Source organism: Sus scrofa, chromosome 1 (assembly GCF_000003025.6).
Source record: "Sus scrofa isolate TJ Tabasco breed Duroc chromosome 1, Sscrofa11.1, whole genome shotgun sequence".
Taxonomy (NCBI): Eukaryota; Metazoa; Chordata; class Mammalia; order Artiodactyla; family Suidae; genus Sus; species Sus scrofa.
Window position 1 is genome coordinate 215,646,048 of NC_010443.5, and position 18,280 is coordinate 215,664,327.

At 41.2% G+C, this 18,280-nt stretch overlaps 1 protein-coding gene and 1 pseudogene across 1 annotated transcript in view; one reads left to right on the top strand and one right to left on the bottom strand.

Moving 5' to 3' along the window:
- The window catches only part of GLDC (glycine decarboxylase), a 106,209-nt gene that overhangs the window by 37,194 nt on the left and 50,735 nt on the right, over window positions 1-18,280 (top strand). The window contains exons 5-11 of the mRNA XM_021063878.1: window positions 3,248-3,325; window positions 4,429-4,576; window positions 5,166-5,362; window positions 6,360-6,456; window positions 13,311-13,416; window positions 15,304-15,443; window positions 17,775-17,855. Of these exons, the coding sequence (XP_020919537.1) occupies window positions 3,248-3,325; window positions 4,429-4,576; window positions 5,166-5,362; window positions 6,360-6,456; window positions 13,311-13,416; window positions 15,304-15,443; window positions 17,775-17,855 (847 nt within the window). The remainder of the gene's footprint in view (window positions 1-3,247; window positions 3,326-4,428; window positions 4,577-5,165; window positions 5,363-6,359; window positions 6,457-13,310; window positions 13,417-15,303; window positions 15,444-17,774; window positions 17,856-18,280) is intronic.
- LOC110255542 lies at window positions 8,926-10,993 on the bottom strand (annotated as a pseudogene).

Consider the following 18,280-nt stretch of genomic DNA (forward strand, 5'->3'; position numbering starts at 1 on the left):
TTTCCCAGAGCATAGAATGCCTCACTCCTGGTCTCCACTCTGAGCTCCACTGCAGGTTGGCAGCTGCAGTGGCTTATGTTTTACTCCATGTAGAGGCTGATGGCAAGTGGCAAATTTCTGTTCACAGCGCATTGCTGCATCCTACATATCGGAGTTCTATTATTATGGGTGACAGGAAAAACGGATACTAAGTAGTAACTAGCAACCTGTGATATTGTATGTAAATATGTATAACCTTCTTTTATGAAGAATATTCTTCTCAGGTTGTTTTTAATGTTTTATAGCTTGTTTTCTTTTTTTTTTAGGGCTGCGCCTGTGGCATATATGGAGGTTCCCAGGCTAGGGGTAAAATCAGAGCTGTAGCTGATGGCCTATACTACAGCCATAGCAACACCAGATCTGAGCTGAATTTGTGGCTTACACCACAGCTCACAGCAATGCCGGATCCTTAACCCATTGAGCAAGGCCAGAGATCAAACCTGCATCCTCATGGAGTCAGATTTGCTTCTACTGAGCTACTACGGGAACTCCTATAACTTGCTTTCTTTTTCTATTTAACGATATGTTGTGAACATTTCCCATTTCTTTAGTGAACTTTCTAAAATAATGGCTTTCATTGCCTACAAGGTATTACTCATTTGCATGGAAGTGAAACCTAAATACCTCTTACTCAAACCCAGCCTAAACCCAGATTGGGACTTGAACCCAAGTTTTTTTAAATTAGAATCACTGACATGGTGTCTGGACTTACTGAGGCTCAGGTTTTCTGTATCTTATCACAGAAGGAATTCAGCAAGAGACCACGTGATAAGCAAGAAATTTATTTATTAAGATAAGAGCCTTTGAGAAGCAAGCAGGGGAGGAGGCTCTGCCTGAGGATTAGGTGGGCTACATTTTTATCACCCAAGAAAAATGGAAGTGGAAAAGACGGCCTTCCTCATTCTTGGAGTAGAAGTCAGGCCTCCATTACTAGCTCCTCCTTTGCATTGGGTTAAGAGAGCATTTGATGGTGCTTATTCGGATCATCAGAAGGGTGGTAACAAATGCTAAAATAGGTTGAATTATCTCAGGTTTCCTTAAGAGGGTCTCCTACTTTGGAATGTCATCTTTCCCTTAAATTCTTGTCCTTGTACCTAAGGACCATTATCTTGCTGAATTTGTATGCAGGCCTCACTTTATCTTTCATTTAAAGACCTGAGGCATATCTCAGTGCTTTTATTTATGGTTTTATGGCTCCTTGATTCCAAGACATTCTGTTGGCTTTCCTTCTTTTTCTTTTGTCTTTTGTCCTTTTAGGGCCACACCCAAGGCATATGCAGGTTCCCAGGCTATGGGTCTAATCTGGCCTTAATCTGGCCTACGCCAGAGCCATAGCAATGCCAGATCTGAGCCTCCTTTGCAACCTACACCACAGCTCAAGGCAACGCTGGATCCTTAACCAATTGAGCGAGGCCAGGGATTGAACCTGCAACCTTATGGTTCCTAGTCGGATTTGTTTCGGGATGTGCCACGACAGGAACTCTTCGAAGGCTTTCTTGAGCGATTATTATTTTACAGTGGTCTCCCAAATTTCCCTAGGTTTCCTTCTCTATCTGTGGTCCCCTACTGGGACTTCTTCAACTACCTGTGTAACTACTGGACTTATCCCTATCAGAAATTCCATAATTTATACAACGTCATCTCTATTGTTACACATTATTGGTTCCCAATTATTGAAATTGTTATTAATGAAATTTTTGTGTATCACTAGGTTAAATATTTGTCAAAAGTTATGGTTATTTCCTGAGGATGCATTTCTAGAAGCAGAGTTGCTGGGTCACAGTTAACTTTGGTTAACATTTAGATAATAATTTTTCTCCAGCTCCTAGCCTTTCATTCTTTACCTTCCTTCCTGGTAGAATTCTCATGTCCGTGGTCATCTATCTGGTTGGGGAAGCTGCCCACCCTGGTGATATGAGGTTTTTGGCCTTTGGGCCTAGTCAGCTGGGTGACTGCAGTGTCTAATGTGTTGATCCTTGTAGGACTGGCTGGCAAGATTCTTTTTTTTTTTTTTTTTGTCTTTTTTAGGGCTGCACTCTTGGCTTAAGAAGTTTCTCAGGCTAGGGGTCAAATTGGAGCTGTAGCTGCCAGCCTACAGCATAGCCACAGCAATGTGGGATCTGAGCCGCTTCTGTGACTTACACCACAGCTCACAGTAATGCCAAATCCTTAACCCACTGATCGAGGCCTAGGATCAAACCCTCTTCCTTGGGGATACTATCCAGGTTCATTAACCACTGAACCACTACAGGAACTCTAACGTTCTTCATTTACATCATGAAGGCCCATGTAACTCTTTCTTGGCACTTGTTGTTTGTAGACTTTTTGATAATGCCCATTCTGGCTGGTGTAAGGTAGTATATCGTAGTGGTTTTGATTTGCATTTCTTTAATAATGAGTGATGTTGAACATCTTTTCATGTATTTTTTGGCCATCCATATGTCTTCTGTGGAGAATTGTCTGTTTAGCTCGTCTGCCCATTTTTGGATGGGGTCATTTGTTTTTTTGGTATTGAGCTACAGAAGGTATTTTTAAATTTTGGAGGTTAATCCCTTGTCAGTTGATTCATTTGCAAAGATTTTCTCCCATTCTGTGGGTTGTTTTTTCGTTTTGTTTAGGGTTCCTTTGCTGTACAGAAACTTAAGTTTAACTAGGTCCCATTTGTTTATTTTTGTTTTTACTGTCATTACTCTAAGAGGTGGATCTGAGAAGATATTGCTGTCGTTTATGTCAGAGAGTGTTTGGCCTATGTTTTCCTCTAAGAGTTTTATAGTGTCTGGTCTTATATCTAGGTCTTTAATTCATTTGGAGTTTATTTTTGTGTGTGGTGTTAGGGAGTGTTCTCATTTCATTCTTTTCCATGTGGCTGTGCAGTTTTCCCAGCACCACTTATTGAAGGGGCTGTCCTTTCTCCATTGTATATTCTTGCCTCCTTTGTCATAGATGAGTTGGCTGTAGGTGTGTGGGTTTCATTCTGGGCTTTCTATCCTGTTCCACTGTAGATCAATTTAAGATTGATTTTGCTAAATGAGTTTAGAATGGGAATTGGATTTCAGTGGAATTCTAATCAGTAAATGTCAGTATTAGTTATTAATGACTCATTTTTTTTCCTAAGCTCAGACTTAAGTACTATCTTTGCTTTGCATTCTTAGAAGATACTCTGATTTCTTTTATGTTCATGTTGGAATGTGATTTTCCTTTTCAACAGACACAACAAGAGGAGAAAATTTTTTGTTGACCCTCGCTGCCACCCACAGACGATAGCTGTCATCCAGACTCGAGCCAAGTAATTAATTTTATTTGTATTTTGAATTCGGTGATAATATCATGCTCATCTCTGCTGTTTCTTCCTCTTATTTCCAACTGATTGGAGGTGAACCTGGTTTAAGATGGGCTTGTTGAGTTTTACTTTCCCTCCCACTTTCTTCCCCTGATCTTACTGGTAAGTAAAATGTGTCAGATTTGAGAGAAAAATACACAGTGAGTTTAGTTGCCTTTGCTTTGTATTAAGTTACCATGTTTTTTGTTTTCTTTTTGTAAAAAGAAAATTAAGAATTTTAAAATAATTTCAACAGTGTTTTGGGAAGTTTGAAAAGCAGAGAGTAAAAATGGATCTCTCACACAATTATGATTTTGTATGTATCCCTTCAAACATGGCTCATGGGAATCCATGTAATACCTAGGTTAGTGTGTGTAGATGAAAGCATATTGGTTTTTTTTTTTTCCCTAAGTTTTTTTGTGGTTGGTTTATACTCTTCTGAGAATTTTTGCTGTACAACAAAGGTGCATATTGTATTTTTTAAGTGCTGTAAGCAGATAAAGCAAATAGCACAACTACCACTTGTGGGTGTGTTTATTTGCTTTCTCCTTGTAAAAGGCTTTCACCTGACCCCATTCCTTCAGAAGTGTTTTTCTGACATGAGATAAGAACTAGCCAGTTTTAGGAACCTAAGGAAGGTCTTCTTCCTTGTCTTAACTGAAGTTTTCCATTTACCTAAGACCTATCCAAAATCAAAGTGGTGATGGCTCTGTAATTACAAGTATTGGTTCTTGAGCCCTCCGAGGGCATGTTTCTGCTCTCAGGCACAGGTTCTGAAAGGGGAGGGGAGGTGATGAGGGTGGAAGAAACAAATCGAGCTGTTGGATGCTCTTGATTTGATGTAAAGCACTGTTACCACTGAAGGGCTGGGTGTCTGATGAGGGTGTGAGCGTGTGTGTGTAAGTGTGTGTGTATGTGTGTGTGTGTGTGTGTGTGTGTTGGGATGGGGAGGGAGTGAGGCACTCAGGAAGGACAGAGAATATGAATGCTGTATCATTGAAAAGAAACTGTAGGTAATTTAATTTTCCCTTGTCAACCAAAAGCATGATTATTGTCTTCTGTCTTTCCAGGTATGCTGGGGTCCTCATTGAACTGAAGTTACCCCATGAAATGGACTTCAGTGGAAAAGATGTCAGTGGAGTGCTGTTCCAGTACCCAGACACTGAGGGGAAGGTGGAAGACTTTACAGAACTCGTGGAGAGAGCCCACCAGGCTGGGGTAGGCAAGCCTCTCCTTGTGGGGGTCCATGGACGTGTGTCTCAACTTTGAATTATTATTGTTACTCTTTTAGGTGTGTTTTAATTTCCACACATTTGTTACTTGATATGACAGAACTGCCTTCTTCTTACCTCCTTTTTTTTTTTTTTTTTTTTTTTTTTTTTGTCTTTTTAGGGCCATACCCGAGGCATATGGAGATTCCAAGGCTAGAGGTCAAATCAGAGCCGAAGCTGCTGGCCTACACCACAGCCACAGCAACACAGGATCCAAGCAAGCCTCATCTGCAACCTATACCACAACTCACAGCAAGGCCAGATCCTTAGCCCACTAAGTGAGGCCAGGGATCGGTCCCCTGTCCTCATGGATACTAGTTGTGTTTGTTAACTGCTGAGCCACTATGGGAACTCCTCTTCCTCCTTTCTTCAAGTTCCTGGCACATAGTAGGTACTCAGTAAATGTTTTAAACAAATGAAGGAGTAAACAGAATACAAACCAACTCTGCCAGTCTGCCTGTAATTGGAATAATTTATTACCCTGGCACTCAGGGAAGGTTAAAAACCTTGTCCATTTTCTCTTGTTTCTCTTCTAGAGCTTGGCCTGCTGTGCTACGGACCTTTTAGCTCTGTGTATCTTGAAGCCTCCTGGAGAATTTGGGGTAGACATCGCCTTGGGAAGCTCACAGAGATTTGGTGTGCCACTGGGATATGGCGGACCACATGCGGCCTTTTTTGCTGTCCGGGAAAGCTTGGTGAGGATGATGCCTGGAAGAATGGTGGGGGTGACAAGGTAAAGCAGTTCATGTTTCTTCCTTTTTACTGTGATTATGGTTTTTCCCTGCTCCTTCTCTTGATCACAAAAGTTGTTGATTCTTTTTGAAATTAACTGGGCTGTTTGGTGTGGATTAAGGAAATGTACAGCATAAGAGTCAGAAGAAAGAATGTATTAGGGTATGAATGCTAGGGGTATCCATGTCCTACCTACCCCCATCCCATCCCAACACACACACACACACACACACACACACACACACACACACACGTGAATGCTCGCCACCTTCCATACAGGGATTTTTTTTTTTTCTTCTTCTTGTCTTTTGTCTTTTGAGGGCCACACTGAGGCATATAGAGGTTCCCAGGCTAGGGGTCAAATTGGTGCTGTGGCTATAGCCACAGCCACATGGGATCCGAGTCACGTTTGTGACCTACACCTCAGTTCATGGCAACACCGGATCCTTGACCTGCTGAGCGAGGCCGGGGATGGAACCCACAACCTCACGGTTCCTAGTTGGATTCGCTTCTCCTGCACCATGATGAGAACCCCTGCTTATCTAGATTTTAAATTGTATTAAGAAAGGAGAAATTTTATTACAGAGAAGTGGTAAGATTATTAACATTATTTATAGCCATATAGATGCTTTAGCTTTCTAGTGTAGAAATTCTGTTTCCTTTGTTAGGTATTTCTCTTTTCTCTGAGTCTGCCAAGAAGCTCAGAGTAAAGTTTCAATCACCATCATTATATTAGTCTGGGTAATTCCTGGGAGATTTTCTTTTCACATTCCCAGATTGTTGTATATATCACAGTGCTTCAAATCCTCCAAGTACAAACTGAAAGTTAGCAATCCCATTTAGAAGAAGGTGGTTTGGAAATTGTTTCCTTAGAGCCTTGAACTGAAGTAATTTTTGCTAAATTCACTTCAAGCGGGAAGGAAAAAAGCAGCTCTATTTATGGCAATTCCTGGTGCTATGAGTACCTGTGCTAACCAAATGTTTTATTCCTGGTCTAGAGATGCCAGTGGGAAAGAAGTGTATCGCCTTGCTCTTCAAACCAGAGAGCAACACATCCGGAGAGACAAGGCCACCAGCAACATCTGTACAGCTCAGGTAGATCACAGACCTGACCTGCTTTCTGAATGCCTTACAATCTACAGAAATGAGCTACTTGTTCATTTATTCAGTTATTAATTCATTCATTCATTATCTGTTGAGCAGTGTGCACACCAGAAATGTCAAGATCATGTTGGTCTTGTCTGAATGCCAATACAGGGTATTTTACTGTAGTTTTATGTATGCACAGCCTTTTATTTTATTTTATTTATTTTATTTTATTATTTTATTTTATTTTCTGTCTTTTTAGGGCTGTATCCACAGCATATGGAAGTTTCCAGTCCAAGGGTCAAATCAGAGCTGTAGCTGCTGGCCTATGCCACAGCCACAGCAATACCAGATCTGAGCTGCATCTGTGACCTACACCACAGCTCACAGCCAGGCTGGAACCTTAACCCACTGAGCAGGGCCAGGGGTTGAAACTAGTCAGATTCATTTCCACTGAGCCATGATGAGAACTCCCTACTTCACACTTTAGAGTCTCTGGCATTCTTGGCTGTGGGGCAGGTCCATTAATGGTGGCAATTGGTGCATCTTCCCTTGAGGCTGAGATGGGAGCCCTCCAGGTTAGTGTGGCAAAGACCAAATGAAGGTGCTGGAGGTAACTAATTGAGGAGATGGTCCAGACTGGCCAGCCGGTAGAGGTCATGGGGTATTCTTATTGGAAACTCAAGAGAGGCATTTCCTTTAATGGATGGCATAAAAGAGGAAGAGCTACCTGGACATTGTTCAAGGTCTCAGGTTAGAGGGAGCAGTGTTCTGACATCCAGCCAATTCCTAGGATCAGGTGGAAGACCACTCCTAAGCATACAGCCCATTCTAGGTTCATCTCTTCCATTCAGAGTCAGAGATGGAGAGAGCTCATAGATGCCTCAGTGGGCAGTACAGTGTTCTTCTCTTAGGGTATGGGCTCAAGGCACTACCACTAGGTTTTAGAAAACCTCTCCAGGGATTTAGTAGATGGTAAGGTCTTAGATTTTTCTATAGCCATTGGTATTTGGAACAGTTTTCTTATGTTATTATTATTTATTATTTGTCTCAGAAAGGTGGCTGCTTTTCAGGGAAGAGCTCTTTTTAGTATCCTAGGAAGAAGCCAGTTGTCACGAGCTTGTCCTTTGTTGACAGCGCATCGATCTTTATATAATGCCTTTACTTTCTTTCCTTTTTTTTCTTTTTTAAAATTTTTTTATAATGCCTTTACTTTCTATAGTTGACCCTTTATTTGTTGAATTCTGTGTTTACATGTCTTCCCTTCCTCTGCAGCATTCTGTTCATGTTCTTCCGAAGGTGTCTGTCTGATCATAGGTATACCAAAGATTTTCTGCTTTAAGGTTTGAAGTTAACTTTCCAGGAGTTCCCATGGTATGGTGGAAACGAATCCACCTAGGAACGATGCTCAGTGGGTTAAGGATCTGGCATTGCCGTGAGCTAGGGTGTAGGTCACAGACGCAGTTCGGATCTGGCATGGCTATGGCTGTGGTCAAGGCCAGCAGCTGTAGCACTGATTAGACATCTAGCCTGGGAACCTCCATATGCCACAGGTGAGGACCTAAAAAAAAGCAAAAAAAAAAAAAAAAAAAAAAGAGAAATTAATTTTCCAGGTTATCTTGGGCTGTCTACAATGAACAAGAGTTATATTCCCACTTCTTTTTTTCTTCTAGTTCATGTATAGCTGATGTTTCATTTTTTAACTTGGATTATAAAAGGTCTCTGTTTTTCAACAATTAATAAAGTAATATTTACCCTCGAGGTAGTGATACTCTGTCTTCTCTGATTTTCACTTTCTTATTCTGGAGATCTTATAAGTCTCTGTTGTCTATTTCATTTCACGTATTTTGTTTCCCACTTGGTTGCATAAAACAATTGCTTGTAATTCCAGTACCATTTTCTTTGTAGGCTTGAAAGTGTTCTCCTTTGTTAGGAGATGATATATATCTTTTGAGCTGTTCCTTGAGCACTGCATGTCTTTATTCCAGCCTTCTTTTTGTAGCATCTCTTCTGTGCTCTTCTTGAGACTGCCACATTCCTCTTGATCATTGTAGGCTTCACACTAGACTGCTTAGTTTTGCATTGTTCATGGTGCAAAATTTTTGTTTTACTCTCTGAAAACATGTTACTGAATTCTTAAAAAAAGATATTTCTGTAAACTTTAGGCGTTTCTGCAGATGTCTGAATTTGCATCATATCCTATTCTTTATATTCTCTTTTTTCTTAGCTTCCACCACAAGAAAGTGTTTTTTCATTAGCTTTTTCTGAAGTCCAGGAGTATTAACGTATGATTTCCATTTCATTAGCTCGTTTGTTGAGATATAATTCCTGATAAAATTCACCATTTAAAGTATACTACAGTGGAAATTAATCCGATTAGGAACCATGAGGTTTTGGGTTTGATCCCTGGCCTTGCTCAGTGCGTTTAGGATCTGGCATTGCTATGGCTGTGGCGTAGGCCGGTGGCTATAGTTCCAATTAGACCCCTAGCCTGGGAACCTCCATATGCTACAGGTGCGGCCCTCAAAAAGACAAAAAATAAATAAAAAATAAAGCATACAGTTCAGTGGTTGATAGTATTTTCACAAAGTTGTATAATTATTACCAGCATTTCGTTTCTGGATATTTTTGTCACCCGCTCAAAGAAACTTGCTCCCATTAAGCAATCACTCCTTGTCCTTCTCCCTTCCTTGTAGCCCCTGGTGGCCACTTATCTCCTTTCTGTCACTATGGATTTGCCTATTCTGGATGTTTCATATAAACAGTATCCTACAATATGTGTTCTTTTGTGCCTGGTTTCTTTCGTTTAGGATAATGTTTTCAAGGTTCATCCATGTTGTAGTATTGAAGAGGAAAAAAATTTCCTATATCCTTCTAGATTCTATGGCTGATCTAAGAAATAAATTCACATGAGACAGATTAATAGGAGAAAATAAAATTTTATTCATATATACAGGATGCTCATATACATGACAGGTTGGAAGATAGAAATAAGTGAGGTATACCTGTCATCCTGGGCTAAGGAATAGGATAGGGACCAGGAATAGCACTGGAGGGTCATTGACAGGATGATAAGAACAGGGAGTTCCGTGGTGGTGCAGTGGGTTCCGAATTTGGTGTTGTCACTGCTGTGGCTCAGGTCACAGCTGTGGTGTGGATTTGATCTCTGGCCCAGGAACTTTTGCATGCCTCAGATACAGCCAAAGGAAAAGAAAAAAAAGAAGAAAAAGGAGAAAAGAATTATGTTTGGTAATTAGATGTTTGTTCTGCCATATAGATGGGCTACTTAGATAAAAGTTATCTTTGGTAGTAATTCCTTTTCTGGGAAAAATCCCAAATTTACATTCCTCTGGGCATTTAAGGGAGGGTCGGTAGTTTCTCTTGAGCCCACAGGGTCTCTCCATTGCCTTTAGGTCAAGATAATCCGCGTGCCAAAGTGACACATTTTAGGGAGGCCTCTTCTGAACCTCTGTGGTAGTATGAGTCAGTAGTTTTATTCTTTTTTGGATGAAGAATACCCCATTGTACAGATATACCACATTTTGTTAATCCATTCATCCGCTGATGGGCATTTAGGTTGTTTCCATGATGTGGGGTACTTTGAATAAGGATATTATACACATTTGTGTATAAGTTTTTTTGGGGACATATGTTTTCAGTTCTCTTGGGTATATAGCTAGAAATAGAATTGCTGGGTCATGTGGTAACACTTTGTTGAACTTTTTGAGAAACTTCCAGACTGTTTTCCAAAATAGCTGCACCATTTTATATTCTTACCACCAATATGTGGAGGTTCCAATTTCTACACATTTTCACCCATACTTGTTATAGCTATCCTATTTGGGGTGATGTGATATCCCCCTGTGTTTTTTTTTTTTTTTTTTTTTCCAAAGTGCATCACTTTATTTTCTTTGTAAGGCAGTCGTACATTACAAACCTTAAGTATGTGACAGTCACATGATTTCTTCAAAAAGCCCTAGAGCTTCCATAGCTCTCCTGCGGCCCATGGCCAGAAGTCCTGAGGAGTCAGATGTTAAAGCTTTCTCCACAGCCACAGGTTCCTTTGATGTTTGGATTATCGAAGACAAACTCACTGGATAATTTGTCTTTAACATAGTCCATTTCTGTTCCTAAAAGTGTTAGTGCTTTCTTCTTGATGAACACTCTGACTCCATCTTGGACAACTTCTTCATCAGTCTCCTTTTGTCTTCGTATATTCTATGTGTTCAGGCTTATCTTTAAGTTGTTTTTATCTTGTTTACTGCTGAAGGTGTTAGGGTGAGGGCAGCCCAGGTGGGTTGCAGCTTCCTCTTGCTCACAGCCCGGACAGTGGCCTGGACTAACAAAGCCAACATCTTTGTCCTCCCAGTGATCCGGTGCCTTGGGCCTGAGCTTGGCCACCTCAGCCTCTCTCCATGAACATGGCTGGCGCATTAATGCACAAACTCCGCCACACGGTGGCTCAGGCCCCACCCTTCTCCCTATGGTTTTGATTTGTATTTCTCTAATAGCTAATGATTTTGAGTATCCTTTTTTTTTTTTTTCTTTCTAGGGCCACACCTGTGGCATTTGGGAGTTCCAAGGCTAGGGGGCAAATTGGAGCTGCAGTTTTTCTGCCTATACCACAGCCACAGCAGTGCAGGATCCAAGCCACATCTGTGACCTATACTACAGCTCATGGCAATGCTGGATCCTTAATCCACTGAGCACGGCCAGGGATTGAACCTGCATCCTCATAGATACTGGTTGGGTTCATAACCCCTGAGCCCAAATGGGAATTCCTTGAGCATCCTTTCTTGATTAGCTTTTGATTACTTTAAGCATCCTGATTAGCCAAATTACCAAAGAAATTTGAATTTTCTTCATCTTTTTGTTTCTCTGAACTTCTTTTGATGTTCTAATGCCTTTCTAAGGTTTCTAAAAGTGCCTTTGTACTTCTCAATAATTTGTTAGTCACTTGATATAATTTCCTGTTTGTCCAATCGGAGCTGTAGCCACCGGCCTATGCCAGAGCCATAGCAATGTGGGATCCAAGCCACGTCTGCAACCCACACCACAGCTCACAGCAACGCCGGATCCTTAACCCACTGAGCAAGGCCAGGGATCGAACCCAAAACCTCATGGTTCCTAGTTGGATTTGTTAACCACTGCGCCACGACGGGAACTCCTGCATTTGTTTCTAATTGTCTTACAGAGTCCTTGAGAGAGTCTATACTCTCTCTGGGACTTTTGGTGCAAGAAATTCTACTTCTTTGTTCTCTAAAGTCTTTTTCTCATTTTCTTTATTGACTCTTATTTCATTTTTTGGCGTCTTTTGAGAACTCTTTCTTATTTTGCAGTGGCCCCAGAGAGATTCCCTCTAGTAGGAAATGAGCGAGGCCAGGGATGGAACCCACAACCTCATGGTTCCTAGTGGGATTCGTTTCTGCTGTACCACCGTAGGAACTCCCTTCATCTAACTTTAAAGCACTGTATTTCTCACCTGAGTAGTGTTTCTGTTCTATGAAGCACCTCCTTCCAACTTGGAGTGATTGGCCATGAATGGTGGACATTGATCTGCTGTCCTAGAACATTAGGACAGAATTAACTTAAGTGGGATGGAATCTTCAGAAAGACCATGGTGCTAGACTAGTGAGGGAATGTGGGAGGATTGAATGGACTAAGCAGGGGAGAAGTCTGAGACTTGAGTTTGGACCACTTGCCTAGGGTGACTTTGCATGGTTAGAAAGCTGCTTGTTGATAGGATCTAGGGTGAAAAACAGGTAAGGAATAGGGCCAAGAGGAGGAAGTAGGAGGTGGGCCTCCATTATTTTCCCCCAGGCTGGCACTCCTTTGCTTTCTGACCCTAGCCATCTTCTTCCTCCTTCCAGACTCAAGGTGTCATCACAATGATCCCTTCCCTGTTCTCTATGCTGATCTCCCTCCCTGAAGCACCCCTGGAGCCCCTGGGTTGAGAGGTTCCAGTGCCATTCTTTCCTATTTTCTGTCACACTAGAATGCACACTTGCATGAAAATATTTTTGTGAAACCTCAACCAACAGTTAAGAGAGATCTCTTTACCTGAGCAAACGACCTTACTGTCAGCAAGGAATAAGCCGGTAGACTCTGGTCTTCCCTTTCTAATATATCTCCCGCCAATTTGTTTTGGCTTCATTCCCCTGCATCCTGCATTTTCATCTTTGGTGGTCCTTTGCCATGGATTCTCCATTCTCATCTTGGTTGGCTCAAATTTAGTTTCTAATGCTTTATTTAAGGCTTCAAAGGAATTCCTGTTGTGTTTAAAAATTCTTGTTGCTTTTTTCCTTGAAGAACTATTTTATTGAGCATAAAATTCTTAGATCTCATTTTCTCCCCCTGAGGTCTTTATTGCTCCACTGTATTCCACCATTAAATATTGCATCTACATATGTCTGATGACAGCCTGACCTTCCCTATTATGGGTAACATGACTATGTTGTATGGATGGAACCCCTTAATAATGGTCAAATTTGAAGGTTTGATATGGTGACTCTAGGGTGTCTTGGATGCTGAATTACCCCCTCAGATGGTCAAGCAGGTTATAAATTGTCCCCAGGTATTATAGAAAAGGCAGGAAGTCTTATCATATTGCTTTATCTCTGTTTTTTTCTTTTTATTACAGTTGATTTATAATGTTTTGTCAATTTCTGCTGAATAGCAAAGTGACCCAGTTATGCATATATATAATTCTTTTTCTCATATCATCTATCATGTTCTATTACAAGTGATGGGATAGCTTTACCCCTGTTTTTAATTTTGGCATCTCATTCAGAATAATAGTCCCTCCCATTAATCATCTTCCAACACATTAAATGTGATTCTTTAAATGTTCCTTCTTGTTTTAGGCTCTCTTGGCAAATATGGCTGCAATGTTTGCAATCTACCATGGGTCACATGGGCTGGAACATATTGCTAGGAGGGTACATAATGCCACTTTGATTTTGTCTGAAGGTGAGTCAGTTGTCTATTTTAAAACTTTTAGTTATAACATGACTAATAAATGTGAGCAAGTAAAATTGAAAACATGTACAATACTACTTGCAAAATTCAATGTCAAATACCTGGGAAGAATATTTTCAACATCTGTGATAGCCTGAATGTGTTAATATATTTTGTATATCAGACTCTTACTCATTCTTTCACCCCATACCCAAGAAGGATGAATACCTTGAGAGAGAAAACTGGGCAAAGAACATTAAATGGGAGTTCCCGTCGTGGCGCAGTGGTTAACGAATCCGACTAGGAGCCATGAGGTTGCGGGTTCGATCCCTGCCCTTGCTCAGTGGGTTAACGATCCGGCGTTGCCGTGAGCTGTGGTGTAGGTTGCAGACGCGGCTCGGATCCCGCGTTGCTGTGGCTCTGGCATAGGCCGGTGGCTACAGCTCCGATTCAACCCCTAGCCTGGGAACCTCCATATGCCGCGGGAGCGGCCCAAGAAATAGCAACAATAACAACAACAACAACAACAAAAAAAGACAAAAGACAAAAAAAAAAAAAAAAAAAAAAAAAAAAAAAAAGAACATTAAATGTAATTTTATTTACTTTTTTTTTATATATATATATTTTTTTTTATTTTCCCACTGTATAAATGTAATTTTAAAAGAAAGCATGCAAATGAACATGTAGAATTTCAACCTCATTATTAATCAATGAAATGTAAATTGAAAGAATGGTATTTCTCCCATTACATTGGCAATGATTAAAAAATGGTGATATTGGTATAATTTTTATGAGGGCACTTAAACAATATATCTCAAAAGCTTTAAAAATGTGCCTACAATCTGATCCAGAAATTTTGGGAAAATACTTAAAGGAAATAATCAGATAAAGATGTAAAGGGTGTCTGTTGAAACATAATTTACAATAGCACTATCTTGGAAGCAGCCTAAATGTCCAATAATAAGTAATTAGTTAAATTATGGTACATCTGTAAGTTTAAGTACTATATACCTATTAAAAATAATGATAGGGGTTCTGATCTATAGAAAAGCAAAATATTCATGATACATTAAATTTTCTAAGAGTTCCCACTGTGGCATGGTGGGTTAAGAATTAAATTACAATGGTTCGGGTCGCTGCAGAGACAGGGGTTCAGATCCCTGGCCTGTAGCAGTGGGTTAAAAGATCTAATGATGCTTCGGCTGTGGTGTAAGTCAAGCTGCATCTCGGATTTGATCCCTAGCACAGGAACTTCCATATGTTGTGAGTGCAGCCAAAAAATAAAAATAAAAAATTTTACTAAAAAAGGGTAAAGAAATACATGTATGTGATGTATTATAAACTTCTCTACCCCCCTGCAACTTCTAGAGAAATCTATACTAAAAGTAACCACTAGTTACTTCTGGATGGTGATTATGGTGATTTTTCTTCCCTTTTTATATGTATTTCACAATTTTCCATAGCATAATCATAAGCATTTAATTTTTTTTTCTTTTTTGTCTTTTTGCCTTTTCTAGGGCCGCACTCATGGCATATGAAGGTTCCCAGGCTAGGGGTCCAATAGGAGCTGTAGCCGCCTGCCTATGCCAGAGCCACAGCAACGCGGGATCCAAACTGCGTCTGCGACCTACACCACAGCTCACAGCAACACCAGATCTTTAACCCACTGAGCCAGGCCAGGGTTTGAACCCTCAACCTCATGGTTCCTAGTTGGATTTGTTAACCACTGAGCCATGATGGGAACTCCAAGCACTTAATTTTTTTTAAGCAGACATCTAAATGTTGGGTAAGACCAGGAACAGACTATAGTAGAAGTTACCTGTTTGTTTCTCTATGATATGTCAGTGGCAGAAGGTCAGGTTTCCATGTAGAAGCTGATGGCTCTCCTATCTCGTCTAGGTCTCAAGCGAGCTGGGCACCAACTCCAGCACAACTTGTTCTTTGACACTTTGAAGATTCACTGTGGCTGCTCAGTGAAGGAGGTCTTGGGCAGGGCTGCTCAGCGGCAAATAAATATTCGGCTCTTTGAGGATGACACGGTAAGTCAAACTTTCAGGGCTTTTTTTTTTTTTTTTTTTTTCTTCTGGCTTTGTAGGACTGCACCCTCAGCATGTGGAAGTTCCAAGGCTAGGGGTCGAGTCGGAGCTACAGCTGCTGGCCTACACCACAGCCACAGTAACTTGGTATCCAAGCCACATTTGCAAACTACACCATAGATCATGGCAATGCTGGATCCTTAACCCACTGAGCAAAGCCAGGGATCAAACCCGCATCCTCATGGACACTAGTCAGATTTGTTTCCACTGAACCATCAGGGGAACTCCCCAAACTTTCAGTTATTTTCCTTGTTTGTTTGACAGATACTCTAAATTTTCATTTCTTTTCTCATTAAAATTTTTCTTTATTTTAAAAAAAAGTGAGGGATTCCCTGGTGGCCTGGGAGTTAAAGAAGGGATCTGGTGTTTTCACTGCTGTGGCTCAGGTTTATGCCCTGGCCCAGGAACTTCCTCATGCCATAAACTCAGCCAAAAGTAGAAAAGGAAAAAAAAAAAGTTCAAAAAAAATTCAGTATTGGATCTTTGGGCACAGTCTATTTCTCTGTAAACAATTTTCATTTCCAATGAACTTTGGAACATTGTGACCCTTTGTTTGTTTTATTTTCATTTCTGGCCACCCCATATGGAGTTCCTGAACGAGGGGTCAGATCTAAGCCGCAGTTGTGACCTAAGCAACAGCAGTGGTAATGCCAGATCCTTAACCTACTGCGCTGGGCTGGGTATCAAACCTTCGTCCCAGCACTCCCAAGACACCACTGATCCTGTTGTGCCACAGCAAGAACTCCATTGTGACACCCCCCCCTTTTTTTTTGCCATTTCTTGGTTCACTCCCACGGCACATGGAGGTTCCCAGGCTAGGGGTCGAGGAATTGGAACTGTAGCCACCGGCCTACACCAGAGCCACAGCAACACTGGATCCTTAACCCACTGAGCAAGGGCAGGGATCGAACCTAAAACCTCATGGTTCCTAGTCGGATTCATTAACTACTGTGCCATGACGGAAACTCCTCCATTGTGACCCTTAAAGGATAATTTGTTTTCCGCTTTCCTGAAGATGTTATGTTTTCATATAGGGGACTCAAAGCACATATTTTGCTCGTAATACTCCTTTCTTCACAATATGACTGTTCAAAGTACAGGCTCTGATAAGTGATATGATAGGGTAAATTAAAGGAAGGAAAAGTTGAGCATACCTACCAACAGGTGTTCCTGGCAGCCATCAGACTGTTAAGAGTCCAGAAGTGGCTATAAAACTAAATCTTGTGAAGTTTTTTGTTTTGTTTTGTTTGTCTTTTTTGCCTTTTTTAGGGCCGCACCCAAGGCATGTGGAGGTTCCCAGGCTAGGGGTCTAATCAGAGCTGTAGCCACCAGCCTACGCCAGAACCACAGCAATGCGGGATCCGAGCCACATCTACAACCTACACCACAGCTCACGGCAACGCTGTATCCTTAACCCATTGAGCAAGGCCAGGATTGAACCCGCAACCTCATGGTTCCTAGTCGGATTCGTTAACCACTGAGCCACGACAGGAACTCCTAAATCTTGTGAAGTTTGGGTCTGGTCTAGCCTCCTTTGTCCAAGGGCCACTTGGTTATGATAGTACCCTGTAATTTCAGATCAACAGAATTAGGTTTTTTGCTTTTGTTTTTGTTTTTAATTTTCCAAGGAGTTTTATCTTTATTTATTTTTTCGTCTTCCAGGTTTTTTTTTTTTTTTGGTCTTTTTGCTATTTCTTTGGGCCGCTTCTGCGGCATATGGAGGTTCCCAGGCTAGGGGTCTAATCGGAGCTGTAGCCTCTGGCCTACGCCAGAGCCACAGCAACACGGGATCCGAGCCGCGTCTGCAACCTACACCACAGCTCACGGCAACGCCGGATCGTTAACCCACTGAGCAAGGGCAGGGATGGAACCCACAACCTTATGGTTCCTAGTTGGATTCGTTAACCACTGCGCCACGACGGGAACTCCCAGTTTTTATTTTTTAAAAAGTTATTTAAGTATAGTTGATTTAGAATGTTGTGATAATTTCTGCTGTACAACCAAGTGATTCAGTTATACATGTACACATATCTCTTCTTTTTCAGATGCTTTCCCCATGTAGCTTATCACAAAATACTGGGTAGAGTTCCTTGTGCTATATAGGAGGTTCCTGTTGGCCAATCATTCCCTCTATACCTCAGTGTGCATAAGCAAATCCCAAACCCTCAACTGGAGTTTTGTTCAGTACGTTCTCCCCTTTGACCTCCCTTGGGGTTTTTCCACTGATCTTGGCATTTGGAACTGATGTCTTGCCTTTCATTTTCATTTCTATAGCTTGGTATTTCTCTTGATGAAACAGTCAACGAAAAGGATCTGGATGACTTGTTGTGGATCTTTGGCTGTGAGTCATCTGCAGTAAGTAAAGTAAAAATGCACATTCTTCATAATGATGATTTGAGGTGGTGTCAAAGATGGCTTTGCTTCTTGTGAGCCTGAGTAGGAAGGAGAAGGGGCCCAGGTATGATATTAGGATGCCTGCTGGTAAAATTATGATATTTATTGTCCCTTGCTATGTGACTGCTGATAGTTAGAGGTCACTGCTGTGGGTCCTAGCCAGGTCTATGCAGCCAGGCTAATTGGAAAGATGGTTAATGGTGTTTAATTGAAACTATTCCTAATACAAAGATTCATGAAATCAGCATCTTGGTTATGCTGACTCTGGGAAAACTGACTTTATAGTACCAGATATTATGCTCTGCTCTGAGAATAGTGGTGAATCAGACACATTTCCTGCCCTTATGGAGCTTATAGTCTATGGGGTGTCCAAACAAGCACAGGAT